Source organism: Oncorhynchus mykiss, chromosome Y, assembly GCF_013265735.2.
Source record: "Oncorhynchus mykiss isolate Arlee chromosome Y, USDA_OmykA_1.1, whole genome shotgun sequence".
NCBI classification, from domain to species: domain Eukaryota; kingdom Metazoa; phylum Chordata; class Actinopteri; order Salmoniformes; family Salmonidae; genus Oncorhynchus; species Oncorhynchus mykiss.
Window position 1 is genome coordinate 23,405,800 of NC_048593.1, and position 21,035 is coordinate 23,426,834.

Here is a 21,035-nt window from a genome sequence, read left to right on the forward strand (position 1 = left end):
CATGGATTTGGGGAGGTAGCCTGGCAAGCCATTTTTCTCACAATAACAATCTCTATCACACCCAAGGCAAAAAAGAGAACCAACCACAGTTTTAAACTGGACAAAAAAAACAATTGAACCCTTCTCCTTTAAATTTCAGATGTTGTCGTGAGAAGAATGACTGAAACATTTTACGACAGGATGTATTCACCAGTTGTCAGAGCAACACTACCGCCCCTGTTGAGTTACATTGTAGCAAGCATAGCCATCTATGTCAATACAATGATGTATCAGAGGGCTGTAATTACTGTTTGTTGTTTCTGAAAGGTCTTCATGTGACGAGTTATAACATGATAACTTGCAGCAGTCGTTTCACAGCATACTACGACGAGTTTGAGGAACTCATGTACGAGCACCGAATCGAATGCTGAGAATTCATTGCGCAAGACATCTTTCAATAACTCGAAATCATTTTTCTAAACGAACGGTATGTATAATTTCAGTTTGATAAATAAGATACATATTGTAATGTCAAGTGACGTTTCCAAGCAGTCAAGTCTATAGGCCCAGGCTACATCCATAATAGAGATTTTAAAATATTTGAGAATGAGCATTTTCAATAGACATAAGCAGCATAAACCATGATTTACTGCTTTTACTATCAAGGCTGTCCTAATGTCACACTGCTATCATAGTGTGTGAGGGAGAGGGATCGCTCCTTTCAATGTCTATATTTAGTTTGGTGTGTGTAACACAAAAATGTAACATAAATGTGTTGTGCCCTCTTTACAGAGCCTTGTTGCCTTTTGGATGCCTGTAGCGACAGACTCCAAACAGACCTAATCAGAGGCCCACATTCCATGCCTGGGGTTCCGTTTTAAGCTCTAAGCCAGTCAATGATGCTAACCCCCACCACCCCTGAAGCAGAGGACAAGGCCTATTGCTGCGACTCCCCACAGAAGCTTGTGGCTCAATTCTCCAACTCATGCCTGTGATCCCCATCCCTCGGCGTGTGCGTAGCTTCCATGGTCCCCACTCCACCTGCATGCACTCGGCCTGTGGGTCTGCACACACCACCCAGCTTGTGCGCACCAAGTACAACAACTTTGACCTTTACCTGCGCTCACGATGCATGTACGGCTTCCTGCGCTTCCTGCTCTACTTCGGCTGCAGCCTTCTGACCTCCCTCCTCTGGGTGGCGCTGTCGGCTCTATTCTGCCTGCAGTACATGAGCGCCCGTGTCTTCCTGCGGCTGCAGTACAAGCTGTCCGTCATCCTACTGTTGCTAGGACACCGGCGCCTTGACTTTGGGGTGCTCAACAACCTGTTTATCTACAGTATGCAGGTCACAATGTTCCTGGTGGGAGGCCTGGGCTGGTGCTTCATGGTGTTTGTGGACATGTAGCTTCTGGTGACAACAGTGACCATGGATTTTTTATTGTTTAAAAAAATGTAACCTTTATTTAACCAGGTAGGCCAGTTGAGACCTGGCCAAGATAAAGCAAAGCAGTGCGGCACAAACAACAACACAGAGTTACACATGGAATAAACCAACGTACAGTCAATAACACAGTATGGGGGAAAAGTCTATATACAGTGTGTGCACTGTTATATACCAATGTCAGTACCAAAACATTACCACACAGCAGCAGTTGCTATGAAGGCGTAAGGATGACCAGGAATAGAAGGTGGACAGAATATATGGTTATACTCTGGTGCTATTTGCCTGAAAAAAGCTGATGCATACTTACACTAAGACTTCTGTAATAACAAGCCTTACTTTAGTTTGGACAATGAGGTGTGGGATGCCTCTCAAGACCCTAGAAAGGAAAACATGCTGTCTTCTGTTTGACTGGAGAAAACAAATCACGCAAAATGTTGAATTCTAAGCATAAAGGATACGTTCGTATTGGTGTTGGATTCAAATCCCTTGGTGACCAACATTCTTTTTGTAACGTTATTATTTTACACATCTTCTTTTCATTTAAAAAAAAGCAACAGTATCGTGCTGTAAAGTATATGGATAAGTGAGTATGTGTTAGTGTTTGCAGATTGTGTCTTATTGATGCCACTAATATCTGCCATGGGCATGGCCTGCTGCTTGAGCTGTGTCATCGAGTCTGTAACAGTGCGAGTTAGTTACAGTGGGTGGCTTTGGGTGAAGTGGTCATTTAGTCCCTCACATGGTCCCAGAATCCCTCTCGCAGAGAGAACACTCTGTTCGGCCTCCCTCAGAAAACAATAGCCAATCACAGCCAGACACCTCCGTCTCTGCCAACCAAAACAATGGCTGTGGCTGTGTCCCAATGGCCTCCTTTACTCAGCTTCTTCCCTACACTAGAAGTGATCTGATAAATATAGGAAAGGCTGTAATGATAGGATGAAAACCTATTCAGAATGTTTATCATTGTGGTCATGTGTAAAGCCTGTAGTTTTCACTGACCATGTGCCAATAACTTTCTCATTGTTAATTTTAAGTACTGAAATCCTGATCAATTTCTCCTAAATTCTCCTCCTTTCCTTGTCCCCTTTTCCACAAGCCTAGGTCCTGGCCAGGAAAAGGTCTGGCCCTAGTTATAGTCACAGCCTCTGTTTCAGTACTTAAACAGTAAACAGTGTACAAGCCAAGTTTCCACCATGCTACTTTCTATTCAGTCTGTTTCAGATCAGTGCTCAATACTAAGGGAAGAAAACCATTTAAAATATTTGGGACTCGGCCCCAGTCGTTGGATGGAGTTTAGAGATAGAGAACTCATCTTAATATCTGTGCCATTATAGTGTCTGTGATAGCCAGTGAGACTACAACCCATAAGAATCCCTACCCAGTTGACTACTTTGACCAATTTAAAATGGCGACATGGCTGAGGACTGGCATTGGGCCGAAGTGGGTACGCAGCACAACCCTGTATTGTTCTAGGATCAACTCATCAAATGCCTCATACTCTGGGGCACTCATATTTGTTAGCCTAGTTCGTATGTCCTGTTAAAACTGAAAAGAAGGAAGAATTGCGTTTTTGACATACAGTTCCTAAAGGAAGTGTTCATACCTCTTGACTTATTCCACATTTGGTTGCGTTACAGCCTGAATTCAAAATGGATTCCAATTTAAAAAATGATCTCACCCGTCTACACACAATAACCCATAATGACAAAGTGAAAACATGTTTTTAGAAATGTTTGCTAATTTATGGAAAATGAAATACAGAAATATCTAGTTTACATAAGTATTCACACCCCTAACTCAATACCTTGTAGAATAACCTTTGGCAGTGATTACAGCTATGAGTCTTTCTGGGTAAGTCTCTAAGAGAGTCTCTACTCTCTAAGATTTCCATACCTGGATTGTGCAACATTTGTGCATTATTCTTTTCAAAATTCTTCATGCTCTGTCAAATTGGTTGTTGAACTGAGTTAGAAAGGACACCTGTAGCTTTGTAGTGACTGTGTGTGTTGATACACCATCCAAGTGTAATAACTTCACCATGCTCAAAGGGATATTCAACGTCTACTTTTTAAAAATGTGTACCCATTTACCAATAGGTGCCCTTCTTTGTGAGGCATTGGAAAACCTTCCTGGACTTTGTGGTTGAATCTTTGTTTACAATTCACTGCTTGACTGAGGGACCTTGCAGGTAATTGTAATAATAATGTTAAACTTTATTATTGTACACAGACCATGCAAATGATTTTCTCCTGAACTTACACTGAATATACCATACCACTGAATATACCTTGCCCCAAGAACAACCTCAATTCGTAAGGGCATGGACTCTACAAGGTGTCAAGCATTCCCATAGTTGTGTCAAGTTGGCTGATGGTCCTTTGGGTGGTGGGCCAATCTTGATACACAAAGGAAGCTGTTGAGAGTGAAAAACCCAGCAGCGCTGCAGTTCTTGACACAAACCAGTGTGCGTGGCACTTACTACCATACCCCGTTCAGAGGCACTTTAAATATTTTGTCTTGCCCATTCACTCTCTGAATGGCACACATACAGTACACAATCCATGTCTCAATTGTCTCAAGGCTTAAAAATCATTTAACCCGTCTCCTCCCCTTCATCTACACTGATTGAAGTGGATTTAACATGTGACATTAATGAGGGATCATAGTTTTCACCTGGATTCTCCTGGTCAATCTGTCATGAAAAGAGCAGGTATTCTTAATGTTTTGTACACTCAGTGTATTTAGACTTGCCATAACAAGGGGGTTGAATACTTGAGTCAATAAGACATTTCAGCTTTTCATTTTTAATTCATAATTTGTAAAAAAAAAAAAAAAAAATCTGTTTTGACATTATGGGGTATTTTGTGTAGATCAGTGACAAAAATCTGAATTTAATACATTTTTGATTCAGGCTGTAACTCAACAAAATGTGGAAAAAGTCATGGGTGTGAATTCTTTCTGAAGCCACTGTAGCTGTACAATGCAATAGATAGCCATGTAGGCCTATGGCAAGTAGGGTTGGGGTTAATTCCAAATCAATTCAGTTGAGGAATGTAAAGAATTCACATTTTATGAAATGAGAGTTGCAAGTTATTTTCACCAACATTTCAAGTCTATTCCCTGAGTTGATGGATGCCAGGTGAGTTGACCCTCCATTTAACCTGGTCGTCACTAGTTACCACACCCACAAAGGCATAATTTTGTCTAAACCCTGCCTATTTCTACAATTTATCTTCTAAAAAAATCTGATTTGAAACCTAACCTTAACCCCGCTGATAACCTTTTGTCTAACCTTAAATGAAGCCCAAAAGGCAATGTTTTGTTTAAATGAATTTTTACAATATAGCCAATATTTGACTTTGTGGCTGTGGTAACTAGTGACAACCATTGGCCCTCATTAACAACATCTCAATATATCTCAATATCTCAATATATCCCTAAGCTGTTCAGAATGCTTATGTGGAAAAGTACGTGTGAAATGGACATGGTATGTTATCGTTTCCTCCGTTGCTCCTGTTATTCAGGGCATTGTACTGTACATTTTTATATTACCAAAGCTGCTTGGGAAGAGCATATGAATAAATGTATATATAACATGTTAAAAATGTGTCTGCTCCTGGTGTTTTTATTTGTGTCATTCTTTACCATGCTAATGTATTCCCTGTTATATAATGAATACGGGGGCAAAGCTTGATGTGCTTTAGGTGTTTGCAATGTTTGTGGACTGATAATTTATGGTTTCATAGAATTACAGAGACACATTTTCATACAGTGTTGTATTTAGATTTTTCTCATACAATTGTGTAGTATATGGAAATACATTAGGATACATTATAAAATGTCTACAGTATTAATGATGGGGACCTCATGGTTATTAACCATTACCAATGTCCAATACATGTGTTTATTGACAGTGGGCGTATTCTACATTGCACCCTCTGTCGAGATACACACACTGAAAGATATGTTTAATGATTTGGTCAGACATGGTTAAGGTCAGTTGCTTTTGGAGTCATGCAACTGCACAGTTGAGATTTAAGGGCATGTTCTACAAACAGTAAATATAATAGCAGATTTTATGGAAATAGAGTAATGGATAGACGTATCAGTGAATGTAAATACATTTTGTTGTCTGGCAGTGGGTGGTATATGGATTCACTACAGTAAAACGGATACAGCAGTTAGGGGACAGTTGACTTGAGGTCATAATATGTAGCCCGCAGTTGGTCCCCAAAATTATGAGCTGCACACATGCGCAGCTTGCAACTAATATGCCACGTGAGGTAACCATGCATGTAAATGCACTCCAGAGCTCAAGTTGCGTGCTTGAGTATTAGCTAGATTTCGGTACAGTTGAACAATTAACTTTGTCGTGAATTCTGTCATTAGAATCGAGTGCATGTAAAGGTGTCATGATTTAGAGGTGCATAACGTAGAGCGCTCAATGTTTTTTTTGTATTTACAGTAAAGTACATAACATCTGAAAGACTGTACAGTAGCATCTCTAAACGCCGAGTCTGTGTCTTTAATGAGTGTATCGACTGTAGAATGATGTCAGTCTGCGGCTATGCGCACAGTTCATATAGCGTCCATGTGAGCGTCATTCACTTCCTGCACAAGGATACATTGGGGAGAGAGAGAGAGCAGCGAGAGAGAGAGAGCGCCGGGGGCGAGCAGGCAAGATAGGAGAGCGAGCAAGCAAACGAGGTGAACTCGGGGCCTGCCTATGCTACAGACGGAACCTGGAAACTTTACATCGCAAGAAATAAAGCTGTGCCCGCTACTGACAGCAACCTTTTATGGAGGAGCGACCATATCGGGTAAACATTTGTCATAATCGTGGTTTGATATGTAGGCTATAGTGTTTGTTTGTATAACGCATATGGTTTTGCCATGTTTTATTTCCTCGTATGTAGGCTAGATTTAATCTGCCCATCTTTCATATCCATCGCTTGATATATTAATTCACGAATGACATAGCGATATTGACATAAACTACAACAACGATTTAACTTTTTATAGTATTGTAGAATAGCCTAGAAATTTCGTAGATTTTGTGATTTTGTTAGAACCGTGACATTGATTTAATGCAACTGGATTCCTGAAAAATATAACCCGCCAGTATTTTAGACTAAAGGAATTTGCGCAGATGTTTAGAAATGCTACTTTAACAATTAACTTTATGAAATGTAGGCCTAACATTTTGGGACCACTTTTTATCAGTCAACGAAATACAGTGTTTCTAACGGGATATGTGGAGCATATATCGGTCATTGCGTCGCTGTCAAGTCCACAATAAAAACGCCCCCCACTTCTTAGTAGGCTGTAGGCATTATAACACACATGTAGCCGACCTAACCACACCCCAGACATGCAGAATGTTATATACAATGTAGCCTATTCATAGGTGTTGATCTTAAAGTTATGGGATCCAAATGAGAGTGGTTACACTGTGAATTTAGGTCAACTCGACTCACCGCCATCAGACCAGAATATTTTGTGGCATAATATAGGCTTCAACCTTATATATCATAGTATTTTTATGTCCTCGGTGCTACCATAATTTGTGAATCGTGGTGTACAGAAAATCAATCTAAGTCTGAAGCCTCAGGAGTAGACTATAAAGTAGGCTATGCAGCATGGAGAATAGCTTATAAACTTGGTATAATTTAACTATGATGTCCTCTTGTAATTCGGTGTAATATTTAAATGGGTCTGTAGTTGTTTAAATGTACCCTACATGCCTTAGCCTATGGAGTATACATTATACATTATTTTGTTTGTGAAGAGGTAATAGGCCATTATTGATTCAATGGAATCTCAATAGGCTACATCCTTGCTGTTTGTTGGCAAAAAATGACAGTGGCACACTAGATCAGTGCTTCTCCATGACCTGGGGTCTGACTGGCATGTTACTCACTTTCTGCTTCCCTTGAAGCCCCTGACATGTGATCAATGCCTACTGTACTGTTTGCGCCTTGCATGTGACTTGTGGCAATTTATTCATTTCCTGCTCTCTTGCTCTCTCACTCTCTCTTCTCTCTCTCTCTCCTCTCTCTCTCTCTCACACACACACACACACACACTTTCTCTCTCTAACTCTCTCTCTCTCTCCCACACATACACTTTATGTTGTTTAGTTATTGTTTGGAGATGATTTACAGCTGTTAGACCAGTACATTGCAAGATGTTCCCTCTATTTTCATCTATATGAGGTGGAATGGTGTCGGGTTGGAGGTTGGCCTCATTTGCCCCGTGTGTGTGTGTGTGTGTGTGTGTGTGTGTGTGTGTGTGTGTGTGTGTGTGTGTGTGTAGCTTTAACTAACATGGCTGGCATCCAACACTCCAAGTCTACAGGTTTGCCTTTCACACACAGCTCTCAACACTGTGAAATCCATCTGAGCTGTCATACCAAACAAGAGAAAGATATACAGACAGAGTGACTCCCATCTCTCCGCTTATTGATTCAAACGAAATCTATAGGCACATTGTGTGTGTAGGCGTGTACATGGCTGCCTGCCTTCCTATATACACTACATGACCAAAAGTATGTGGACTCTTGCTCGTCGAACGTCTCATTCCAAAATCATGGGCGTTAATATGGAGTCGGTCCCCCCTTTGCTGCTATAACAGCCTCCAATCTTCTGGGAAGGCTTTCCACTAGATGTTGGAACATTGCTGTGGAGACTTGCTTCCATTCAGCCACAAGAGCATTAGTGTGGTCAGGCACTGATGTTGGGTGATTAGGCCTGGCTCGCAGTCGGTGTTCCAATTCATCCCAAAGGTGGTCAAAGGGGTTTGAGTTCAGGGCTCTGTGCAGGCCAGTCAAGTTCTTCCACACCAACCTCGACAAACCATTTCTGTATGGATGGTGCATGGGGGCGTTGTCATGCTGAAATAGGAAAGTGATTTCCCCAAACTGTTGCCACAAATCGTCTAGAATGTCATTTCATGCTGTAGCATAAATATTTCCTTTCACTGGAACTAAGGGGCCTAGCCCGAACCATAAAAACAGCCCTAGACCATTATTCATCCTCCACCAAACTTTACAGTTGGCACTGTGCATTGGGGCTGGTTAGCGTTCTCCTGGCATCCCCCAAACCCAGATTTGTCAATCAGACTGCCAGATGGTAACGCGTGATTCATCACTCCAGAGAAAGCGTTTCCATTGTTCCAGAGTCCAATGGCAGCAAGCTTTACACCACTCCAACCGACGTTTGGCATTGTGCAATGTGATCTTAGGGTTGTGTGCGGCTGCTCGGCCATGGAAACCCATTTCATGAAGTTCCAGACGAACAGTGCTTTTGCTGACATTGATTCCAGAGGCAGTTTGGAACTTGGTAGTGAGTGTTGCAACCAAAGACAGACAATTTTTACACGCTATGTGCTTCAGCACGCTGCGGTCCCATTCTGTGAGCTTGTGTGGCCTACCACTTTGTGGCTGAGCCGTTGTTGCTCCTAGACGTTTCCACTTCACAATAACAGCACTTACAGTTGACCGGGGCAGCTTTAGCAGGGCATAAATTTGACGAACTGACTTGTTGGAAAGGTGGCATCCTATGACGGTACCATGTTGAAAGTCACTAAGCTCTTCAGTAAGGCCATTTTACTGCCAATGTTTGTATATGGAGATTGCATGGCTCTGTGCTCGATTTTATACACCTGTCAGCAATGGGTGTAGCTGAAATAGCCGAATCCCCTAATTTGAAGGGGTGTCCACATACTTTTGTATATATAGTGTGCTTCACACAATGACACCTTTTTTTCTTAGTAGTTCCTTTATTGCTGGGAAGTCAGTGAGGGCATCGAGGTGTACTGCCAAGTTCTTATCTTCAATGTTTAACACAACATACAGTACATGGAAGGAGTGTGCTCTTTGTTAACTTTTTTTTTCTTAACCAAGGCCTTCACCGCCACACGTCTTTGAGTTGGATGGCTGCCAAGCGCTGTGATGGCGCTCAACAGCTGTATTTGTGTGTGCCGTGTCCTCAGATGCCCTTCCTCCATAGGCCCTGCACTACAAAACATTCCACAGGGGGGCCAAGGGGGGAAGTGAGAAGAGAGACACACACACACACATTTTGATAGACACGTACATGGGAAGAGAGAGAGGTTGTAGGGTTCACTCAACTGCATCATCAGATGCTTGACTGAACAGCATGGACTCATTATCATAAGGGGCGATCGACAGTAAAGGAAATGTTTAGGTTTATTTGTTACCTTCCTTAATGTTTATTCTCCATCATTGTAGGATCCACCCACTCTGTTGCTCGACCAGTAGAACTATTTTCTCATATGTTTGTACTACCATAACTTGAGTCTGGTTTTGTAATATGAATAGTCAACCTTATAGTAATGTCTAGAGAATATGTTTTATTTAACTTCCAGTATGTGGGAGTAAATGTTATTTATTTGACAACCAATATTTGAGATGAGATTTTCCCAGTCTTTGTTTACAGTGCTCACTGAAAAATGCCTAGTGTTGATTTCTGTCTCTTTGGCTCCTTGGTTTAGCTAGTGCACTTGGTGAGAGGGAGGGAGTAACCATACTACAAAGGCTCTGTGTAAAAAAGGCCTAAACGGCATTCATCTGGCCTCTGTCTGTGAGGCCCTCTAGAGATGATGATGGAACAATGGGATGACAATGTGCATGGTACGTGATACAGAGCAGGCATACATTATTTTCTCATGCGTCATCTGTATGTACAGTATGTACAGTTGCTCTGGGCCAGTGGTGTTGTCGCAGATCCCATCACAAGGTCAACTGAGTCCACTACACAGATCCTGTCATTTAGATGTGGAGTGGGTTCCGTCATACAGTATTGCATTGCCTTATTCTTCTTGACGTGTTTAGTTATGGGTATGGTTTCAAACCTTTTTCTCTTAGTTTTTCCTTCTTTTTTCCCATATAATATAGTTTTTAAAGATTCTTGTGTGAAATGGACTGAAATTTGAATCTGTATGGCGAGACAGATCTGTATTTCCATTTGTTTCTATCCTTCAAGCCTTTTAAGCATATGCAATCAATAAACAATAAACAGGCCTACCTATGGAGCCTAACTAGTGATGTCGACGTATGTTGACTTTATTTGAACTACTGTTGACATTTTGGGTGGTAGATTAAATCAAACTGTAGGTAGTGTAGCATGGCATGGTACTTGGTTGGTCAACAGTGTTTCCTTAACTGTTAACCCACTGTACATTCTAAATGAAGACACACACACCAATACAAACACACACAAATACAGAGAGACAGACAGAGAGAGAGAGAGAGAGAGAGAGAGAGAGAGAGAGAGAGAGAGAGAGAGAGAGAGAGAGAGAGAGAGAGAGAGAGAGAGAGAGAGAGAGAGAGAGAGAGAGAGAGAGAGAGAGAGAGAGAGAGAGAGAGAGAGAGAGAGAGAGAGAGAGAGAGAGAGAGAGAGAGAGAGAGAGAGAGAGAGAGAGAGAGAGAGAGAGAGAGAGAGAGAGAGAGAGAGAGAGAGAGAGAGAGAGAGAGAGAGAGAGAGAGAGAGAGAGAGAGAGAGAGAGAGAGATTCATGAAATGTAACTGATTTGGGTGCTTTGGCTCATTCTGTGATTTTCAGGAAGTCTTCCAAGAACTGAGACAATGGACAGTAAACATGCTCTCCAGAACAATTTAACATAAGAGCTCATGTGCTCCTTGTTACTTAGGGCCTACTGCCTCAAGAACGTTGGAGAAACAGAGAAAAGTCATAAAGCTTCATATGCTTTTTCAGTGTACGTTGTGGAAAGGATTGACAAAGAGCTCTTGCATAACTAAAGGCCCTTTACTCTCCCCTTACTTGCTTCTCTCTCTCTCGCTCGCTCTTGTGCACTCTCTCTTTCTCTCTGTATGAGATTTCTGGTAAGTGACATGGGTTGGCCTTTGGCATAACGCCTGGCAAGATCACATGGCATGGATGTCACGGCAGTTTTGTGTGTGTGTGTGTGTGTGTGTGTGTGTGTTTGAGAGAGAGAGAGTGCGAGAGAGATTTTGTGTGCATTTTACTGTTCTAAGTGTTTCCCTATGAATGAGAGCACATAGCCATTGCAGCAAATTAAGAGAAGTACTAAGGGGTGGGATGATTGTGGAATTCTAATGACATTTTGATAGCCTTACACTTGCAGTTTCCTCTGTTCCCACTGTATACAAAAATTCAAAAGTAGATTTGTCTTGGTTTGGCTGAAAAGAAGTCAATAGAATCTCTTGCAACCTCCTGAAGGTTTGCTTGTAAATCACTTAAAATCACTAAAAACCATCAGTAAATAGTTTGTAGACCATTAATAGATGTTGTGTAAACCATTTGTTAATGTATCATTAGCATTTGTGAATACATACAAAACACTAAATGTTAATAATTTATTATGGGGACTTGTAATCATAGAGTACATGAATTGACATTGATTTTTGAAAAAATATAGTAATGTGTATTAAAGGTATAGCAGTCCTTCAAAAGGGAGTGTTCCCTACAGTATCTATAAGATTATGCTATACAGAAGCTCTAGGTCAGTGGTATTACTAATGTGTATCCGTCCATGGACCTTGAGGTAAAATGTAAGTTAATTTGCTAAGGGGAAAACGATACCATTGGAGTTATCTCTCCAGTGAACACTAAATGGTTCTTGAGAGTGTGTGGGCTCAAAACAGTATTTTCATTTCCCTTATCTTTTTGAGGGTCCGGCTTTCTCTGATTACAGGCTTTATCTGATTACTTCTTTAGCTCAATTATAGGCTAATATATCTCAATTACCTACAGTACATGTTATTCCCTCAGTCCCCGAGGCTTTTAAGTGACTTGACAATTTGGAATACTTACAGATGTAGGATCTTAATTTGAGCCAGTTGGCCACAGCAGGAAAATAATATTGCAGCAACAGGACATGTGAATTATTATGTGGACTATAATTAATGGACATTTTTTGTAGGTGTTGATACATTTTTCTTTAGGACAAAGAAATAACAAACTTGTTTAAACCTCCAATACACTTCAACTTTGTATTACCTGATGCAATTAAGATCCAACATCTGTATATATACACACCACACATAGGTGCATGCACACACAGGCACACTCAACTTGACAGTCAAATATATAAAAAAGTAGTGTGGCTCGAGTTCAGTGTAACTTCTGCACAGTATCTTACCATGGTTTCACTTTAAACAAACTACAACTTATACATGCTTTATATAGTATACATAACATCTCTATTTTACCTTGTCAGTTTACTGAGGGCATGTGTTATTGGCTTAGTTTAGCATAAACACATTAGGCCTCACATGACGGTTACACCTGCCTTGCTCCAGGCCAGAACACGAGGTATCTGCCAAGTATGGCGGTTGCATATGCAGATTAAACTGTTTATAGGGCAACTAATGTTATGTGTAATCTATATCATCATCACAGAGTACACTTCCACTGCTATGCTGATGGTACCCAGCTCCACCTCTCCACCAAACCCAAACTCAACAGCAACAAGCGGAGGTCATGCTCATCGGTTCCAAATCCACTGTCTTCAAATGGCACAAACTCAGCATCACCATAGACGGTTTCCAGGTCCCTTTGTCAACAAAGTCAAACGCCTCAATGTCACCCATGACTGTGACCTGTCATTTGAACCCCACATAAAAACCATCACCTGGACAGGATTCTTCCACATCCGCAATATCTCCAGGCTCCGCCCCTCACGGTCACACTCTATCACTGAAACACTCATCCATGCTTTTGGCCCCTCCCGACTGGACTACTGCAACACTCCTTACTGGTATTCCCACCAAACTCACCAACAACAATAATCTGGGAGAATGCTACCTGCCCTAATGCATAGTGTCTGAAAAGTTTGTTGGAGGAGGAATAATGGTCAGGGGCTGTTTTTCTTGGTTCGGTCTAGGCCCCTTAGTTCCAGTGGAGGGAAATCTCAAAGCTACAGCATACAATAACATTTTTAGACAATTCTGTGCTTAGTACTTTGTGGCAACAGTTTGGAGAAGGCCCTTTACTGTTTCAGTTTTATAATGCCCCCATGCACAAAGTGAGGTCCATACAGAAATGGTTTGTCAAGATCCATCTGGAAAAACGTGCCTGGCCTGCACAGAGCCCTGACCTCCACCCCATTGAACACCTTTGGGATGAATTGGAAAGCCGTCTGTGAGCCAGGTGTAATCGAACCAAACATCAGTGCCTGATCTCAATAATGCTCTTGTGGCTGAATGAAGCAAGTCCCTGCAGCCATTTTCCAAGATCTAGTGAAACACCTTCCCAGAAGAGTAGAGGCTGTTAAAGCAGCAAAAGGGGGACCAACTCCATATTAATGCCCATGACTTTGCAATGAGATGTTCGACAAGTAGGTCTCCGAATGCTTTTAGTCATGTAGTGTATATGTGACCGACTGCCTCGATTCGATCTTATGTAGCAAAATTTGAAATTGTGTTTTTTACATATGAAAAAAGTAGATATTTTATCCAATGTAATGATATACCATTTTCAGAGCTAGAAAATGGTATATCATACACTGCAGTCGAGGAACAATGGGAAGGTAATTCTGCTTTGAAAGTTGATAAACTTGTAACCCCACTTTTGGGAAAATGGCCCTTGGATGTTATGGTACACCTACTGGAGAGCGCTTCTTTGTCTATGCACACTCAGCATTGTTCACACCCTCTTAAGCCTTAGTCCCACCCATCTCTTTAATGATTCACATTTGAGGGCATGTGCTAAACAGAGTGAGTAGTTTAGTAAACAACCTAAGATTTAAAGATTAAAAGTAGTAACCTACAATAAGGAAAAACTTCAGGTAGAATTACACTTTATCTAGTGCTTGGCCTATATCCTAATCTGACCTTGGTGCAGGTCATGTTCTTCACATTACCTTCTCTGGTAAACACACACTATATCAAATAAAATCTATGTTTATTTGTCACATGTACAGGATACAGAAGGTGTAAACAGTACAGTGAAATGGTAACTTGCATACTAGAAATATCAAAAACAGAAAGTGTCCAGATAAAAATATTTTAGAAATATTTTATAATTATTAGATGACTCTTACCCGACACACTTGTCTAAATTGATGGGTCATGTGAAGGAAATGCTATAACCACCCCAAAACACATCTAGCTAAGTGGATGGGTCGCTATTGTCTAGACATGTACTCATGTTCATGAAATACAATAGATGGCCTTACTCACCCCCAGACACACCTGGCTAACATGATGGGTCATGTAATCATTTGGTGAGTCTTTTGTTTAGACATGTAGCTAGCTAGCTAAACAATGAACCGGCATAATCCCAACTCATACTACTACCAATACAAACATTGTCTTAGCTATAGTGAGTAAGTGAGTAGTACACATCGTTGCACGAGATCTTCAGTTTCTTGGCAATTTCTCGCATGGAATAGCCTTCATTTCTCAGAACAAGAATAGACTGACGAGTTTCAAAATAAGTTATTTGTTTCTTGCCATTTTGAGCCTGTAATCGAACCCACAAATGCTGATGCTGCAGATACTCAAGTAGTCCATTTTATTGCTTATTTAATCAAAACAACAGTTTTCAGCTGTGCTAACATAATTGCAAAAGGGTTTTCTAATGATCAATTACCCTTTTAAAATGATAAACTTGGATTAGCTAACACAACATGCCATTGGAACACAGGAGTGATGGTTGCTGATAAATGGACCTCTGTACGCATATGTAGATATTCCACAAAAAATCTGCCATTTCCAGCATCAATAGTAATTTACAACATTAACAATGTCTACACTATATTTCTGATCAATTTGATGTTATTTCAAAAACAAGGACATTTCTAAGTCACCCCAAACTTTTGAACCGTAGTGTATGTCTTGGTAATCTGTCTTGCATGCATCGCTAATTCACCAAAGTAGCCGAAAGTCTGCCTCTTCCTCTCTGGTTTTATTTAAATGACACAACTTTCCCCAGGTCTTTATAGCCTATCGTCTAGTTAGGCAATAACACATAAAATAATGTTTTGTGATAACTTTACTGCTATTTACATTTTGGACTATTTATACATGTTATTGTGTTACAGCCTGAATTCAAAATGTATTCAATTGAGTTGTTTATCACTGGCCTACACACAATGCCCCATAATGTCAAAGTGGAATTGTGTTTTTTGAAATGATTGGATTTCACCATGAGGCCAATGGTGACCTTAAAACAGTTACACAGTTTATTTTTGATGTATTTTTCCTTTATTTTTTACTAGGCAAGTCAGTTAAGAACAAATTCTTATTTTCAATGATGGCCTAGGAACACTGGGTTAACTGCCTTGTTCAGGGGAAGAACGACAGTTTTTTACCTTGTCAGCTCAGGAATTCAATCTTGCAACCTTTCGGTTACTAGTCCAACGCTCTAACCACTAGGTTACCCGCCGCCCCAGTTTAATGGCTGTGATAGGAGAAAACTGAAGATGGATCAACAACATTGTAGATACGCCACTGTCACGTTCTGAACCTTTATTTCCTTTGTTTTGTATTTATTTAGTATGGTCAGGGCGTGAGTTGGGGTGGGCAGTCTATGTTTGTTTTTCTATGATTTGGGGATTTGTATGTTTCAGCCTAGTATGGTTCTCAATCAGAAGCAGGTGTCATTAGTTGTCTCTGATTGAGAATCATACTTAGGTAGCCTGGGTTTCACTGTTTGTTGGTGGGTGATTGTCTATGTTGCTTGTGTCAGCACAGGTCTCATTTATAGCTTCACGGTCGTTATTTGTTAATTGTTTTTGTATAGTTTGTATTCAGTGTTCAGTGCTTTCTTTTATTAAATATTCATCATGAACACATACCACGCCGCATTTTGGTCCTCCGATCCTTCTTGCCTCTCCTCTTCAGATGAAGAGGAGGACGACCGTGACAGCCACAGTACTAACCTAATTGACAGAGTACAAAGAAGAAAGCTTGTACAGAATACAAATATTCCAAAACATGCATACCATTTGCAAAAAGGTACTAAAGTACTACTGCAAATAAATGTGGCAAAGCAATACATTTTTTTCCTCAATAGAAAGTGTCATGTTTGGGGCAAATCCAATACAACACATTACTGAGTACCACTCTCCATATTTTTAAGCATAATGGTGGCTGCATCATGTTATGGGTATTCTTGTAATCATTAAAAGACTGGAGTTTTTCAGGATTTTAAGAAATGGAATGGAGGCAAAATAGGCAAAATCCTAGAGGAAAACCTGGTTCAGTATGCTTTCCACCAGACACTCAGAGATGAATTCACTTTCATCAGGCCAATAACCTTAAACACAAGGCCAAATCTACACTGGAGTTGCTTACCAAGAAGACAGTGAATGTTCCTGAGTGGTCGAGTTAAAGTTTTGGCAAGACCTGAAACTGGTTGTCTAGAATTAACAACAACCAATTTGACAGAGCTCGATTAATTATTTTAAGAATATTAGGAAAATGTTGCACAATCCAGCTGTGGAAAGCTCTTAATAAGATATTTCTGTATTTCATTTTCAATACATTTACAAACATTTTAACAATCATGTTTTCAATTTGTCATTATGGGGTATTGTGTGTAGATGGGTGAGAAAAAAATATTGAATTCAGGCTGTAACACAAAAAATGTGGAGTAAATCAAGGGGTATGAATACTTTCTGAAGGCACTGTTGTTCTTCAGTTTGGGAGTTCCTTGTGTGCCTTCCCAGTATCCCTTCGTGGCCTGTCCTGTTTTGTCTGGTCTTTGATTTTAATTGCACTATTGATTGATGCACTTGATTTATGATTTGATGTACTGTCACTAGATTTTATGCAGGCATACTTTTATTGTAAGATGTCATTGAGTTCCCTGAAAGGCATCTGCTAAATAAAATGTATTATTATTGTCAACAATTGCAAATGAATTCACATGTGTTATAAAGCACATATTTTGGGAGGAATGTATATATTGAGTTATGTCACTTTAGGCAACACACCTTTGATGATTTGTGAAACATCTATGTTGTGCTCATAAAGCCTTTATAAGTAGTTGTTTCTTCAAAGTGTGATTCTAACTATCATGATATTATAATACATGACATTGTGACAAACAGGTTTTTCTGCAGAGCGAAATCCAACCTAAATCAAACCTCTGTGTGTAAAGTCAGTTTTCAGCAGGATTTAGCACCATTACCCCTCTCTCCCTCTCCAGTCTTGCCCTGTATGTGCGCTGTTTGTTCAGTCTGTGCCAGAGAGTTTAGTGGACTTCCAGTGCAGGCCAATGGAAAAAGCCTGCCATCTGAGGCAGCTACAGTCTCTGCTACACAGCTCCCCTAGTCCACTGCAAAAACACATGAGCAATTAGCATAGCATTATCAGATGCTCATGCCTGTCATGGTAATTTTATGTTGAAGGGGGCTTTTGTCGTTTGTCAAATCCTGAAATTTCCATCCCTAACTAAAACATTTTCCGACAAGATAGAACTGCCAAAGGGGGCGGAGTTAGCCTGCAGAGTTCTGTCATGCTATCCAGGTCTGTGCCCAAACAATTCGAGCTTCTACTTTGAAAATCCACATTTCCAGAAACAAGTCACTCACCGTTGCCACTTGTTATAGACCCCCTTCAGCCCGGCCGTCCTACAATCCCAGGTGGTGAGGGTAAGTAACAGCATCTCCACCCCGCTGATCCTCAACACTGGGGCCCCACAAGGGTGCGTTCTGAGCCCTCTCCTGTACTCCCTGTTCACCCACGACTGTGTGGCCATGCACGCCTCCAACTCAATCATCAAGTTTGCGGACGACACTACAGTGGTAGGCTTGATTACCAACAACGACGAGACGGCCTACAGGGAGGAGGTGAGGGTCCTTGGAGTGTGGTGTCAGGAAAATAACCTCACACTCAACGTCAACAAAACAAATGAGATGATTGTGGACTTCAGGAAACAGCAGGAGGGAGCACCCCCCTATCCACATCGACGGGACAGTAGTGGAGAGGGTAGTAAGTTTTAAGTTCCTCGGCGTACACATCACGGACAAACTGAATTGGTCCACCAAATCGGAGGGCCTGTTGTCCGGACCTCTGGCAGTCTCTATGGGGGTGCCACAGGGTTCAATTCTCGGGCCGACTCTCTTCTCTGTATATATCATTGATGTCGCTCTTGCTGCTGGTGATTCTCTGATCCTACTCCACACATACGACACCATTCTGTATACATCTGGCCCTTCTTTGGACACTGTGCTAACAAACGTCCAAACGAGCTTCAACGCCATACAACACTCCTTCCGTGGCCTCCAACTGCTTTTAAATGTTAGTAAAACTAAGTGCATGCTCTTCAACCGATTGCTGCCCGCACCCTCCCACCCTACTAGCATCACTACTCTGGACGGTTCGGATCAAGAATATGTGGACAACTACAAATACCTAGGTGTCTGGTTAGACTGGAAACTCTCCTTCCAGACTCACATTAAGCATCTCCAATCCAAAATTAAATCTAGAATCGGCTACCCTATTTCGCAACAAAGCATCCTTCATCATGCCGCTAAACATACCCTTGTAAAACTGACTATCCTACCGATCCTTGACTTTGGCGATGTCATTTAAAAAATAGCCTCCAACACTCTACTCAGGAAACTGGATGTAGTCTATCACAGTGCCATCCATTGTATCACCAAAGCCCCATATACTACCCACCACTGCGACCTGTATGCTCTCGTTGGCTGGTCCTCACTACGTACCCATCGCCAAACCCACTGTCAATAAGTCTTTGCTTGGTAAAGCCCCGCCTTATCTCAGCTCACTGGTCACCATAGCAAGACCCACACTTAGCATGCGTTTCAGCAGGTATATTGCACTGGTCATCCCCAAAGCCAACACTTATTTTGGCTGCCTTTCCTTCCAGTTCTCTGCTGCTAATGACTGGAACGAATTGCAAAAAATCTCTGAAGCTGGAGTCGTATATCTCCCTCACTAACTTTAAGCGTAAGCTGTCAGAGCAGCTTACCGATCACTGTACCTGTATACAGCCAATCTGTAAATAGCACACCCAACTACTGTTATGGTGCGTGAATGAGGACCCAAAAGCGAATTAACAAACAGAGTACTTTAATGACGAACATACGTGGGCTCAGATGGACAGGTAGATTCCGACAGGACAGGACAAGGTTGCAGCACACACGATGATAGTCTGGTTCAGGCATGAGACACATAAACAAACAAACAAGAATCCGACAAGGACAGGAGCAGAAACAGAGACAGATATAGGGACCTAATCAGAGGGAAAAAGGGAACAGGTGGGGAACGGGGTGAATGGGTAATTAGGAGGAGACAAGGCACAGCTGGGGAAAAGAGGGGGAGAAAAGGTAACATAACAACGACCAGCAGAGGGAGACAGGGTGAAGGGAAAGGACAGAGACAAGACAACATGACAGTACCCCCCCACTCACCGAGCGCCTCCTGGCGCACTCGAGGAGGAAGCCTGGCGGCAACGGAGGAAATCATCGATCAGCGCACGGTCCAGCACGTCCCGAGAGGGAACCCAACTCCTCTCCTCAGGACCGTACCCCTCCCAATCTACTAGGTACTGATGACCACGGCCCCGAGGACGCATGTCCAAAATCCTACGGACCCTGTAGATGGGTGCGCCCTCGACAAGGATGGGGGGGGGGGGGGGGAAGACGAGCGGGGGCGCGAAGAACGGGCTTGACACAGGAGACATGGAAGACCGGGTGGACGCGACGAAGATATCGCGGCAGAAGAAGTCGCACTGCGACAGGGTTAATGATTTGAGAGATACGGAACGGACCAATGAACCGCGGGGTCAACTTGCGAGAAGCCGTCTTAAGGGGAAGGTTCTGAGTGGAGAGCCAAACTCTCTGACCGCGACAATATCTAGGGCTCTTCGTTCTACGCTTATTAGCAGCTCTCACAGTCTGCGCCCTATAACGGCAAAGTGCAGACCTGACCCTCTTCCAGGTGCGCTCGCAACGTTGGACAAAAGCCTGAGCGGAGGGGACGCTGGACTCGGCGAACTGAGATGAGAACAACGGAGGCTGGTACCCGAGGCTACTCTGAAAAGGAGATAGCCCGGTCGCAGACGAAGGAAGCGAGTTGTGGGCGTATTCTGCCCAGGGGAGCTGTTCTGACCAAGACGCAGGGTTGCGAAAAGAACGACTGCGTAAGATGCGACCAATAGTCTGATTGGCCCGTTCTGCTTGACCGTTAGACTGGGGGTGAAAGCCGGAAGAGAGACTGACGGAAGCCCCAATCAAACGGCAAAACTCCCTCCAAAATTGAGACGTGAATTGCGGACCTCTGTCCGAAACGACGTCTGACGGAAGGCCATGAATTCTGAAAACATTCTCGATGATGATTTGTGCCGTCTCTTTAGCAGAAGGAAGCTTAGCAAGGGGAATGAAATGAGCCGCCTTAGAGAACCTATCGACAACCGTAAGAATAACAGTCTTCCCCGCTGACGAAGGCAGTCCGGTGACAAAATCTAAGGCGATGTGAGACCACGGTCGAGAGGGAATAGGAAGCGGCCTGAGACGGCCGGCAGGAGGAGAGTTACCGGACTTAGTCTGCGCGCAGACCGAACAAGCAGCCACGAAACGACGCGTGTCATGCTCCCGGGTGGGCCACCAGAAACGCTGGCGAATGGAAGCAAGC

General features: G+C 42.2%; 2 protein-coding genes across 3 annotated transcripts in view; both read left to right on the forward strand.

The window, feature by feature from the left end:
* Positions 1-203: 203 nt before the first annotated feature.
* Positions 204-3,141, forward strand: LOC110509824 (transmembrane protein 250). Its single transcript, XM_021590950.2, has 2 exons — positions 204-466; positions 772-3,141. The coding sequence occupies exon 2, from the start codon at positions 965-967 to the stop codon at positions 1,382-1,384; it is 420 nt and encodes a 139-aa protein (XP_021446625.1). The 5' UTR covers positions 204-466; positions 772-964; the 3' UTR covers positions 1,385-3,141.
* Positions 3,142-5,742: 2,601 nt separating this feature from the next.
* Positions 5,743-21,035, forward strand: part of LOC110509825 (nucleus accumbens-associated protein 2) — a 54,077-nt gene continuing 38,784 nt past the window's right edge. Inside the window, exon 1 of one of the 2 annotated variants that reach the window (XM_036967257.1) lies at positions 5,743-6,243. The gene's annotated coding sequence lies outside the window, so the exon portion shown is untranslated. The remainder of the gene's footprint in view (positions 6,244-21,035) is intronic. The other variant, XM_021590951.2, reaches the window with a different exon arrangement.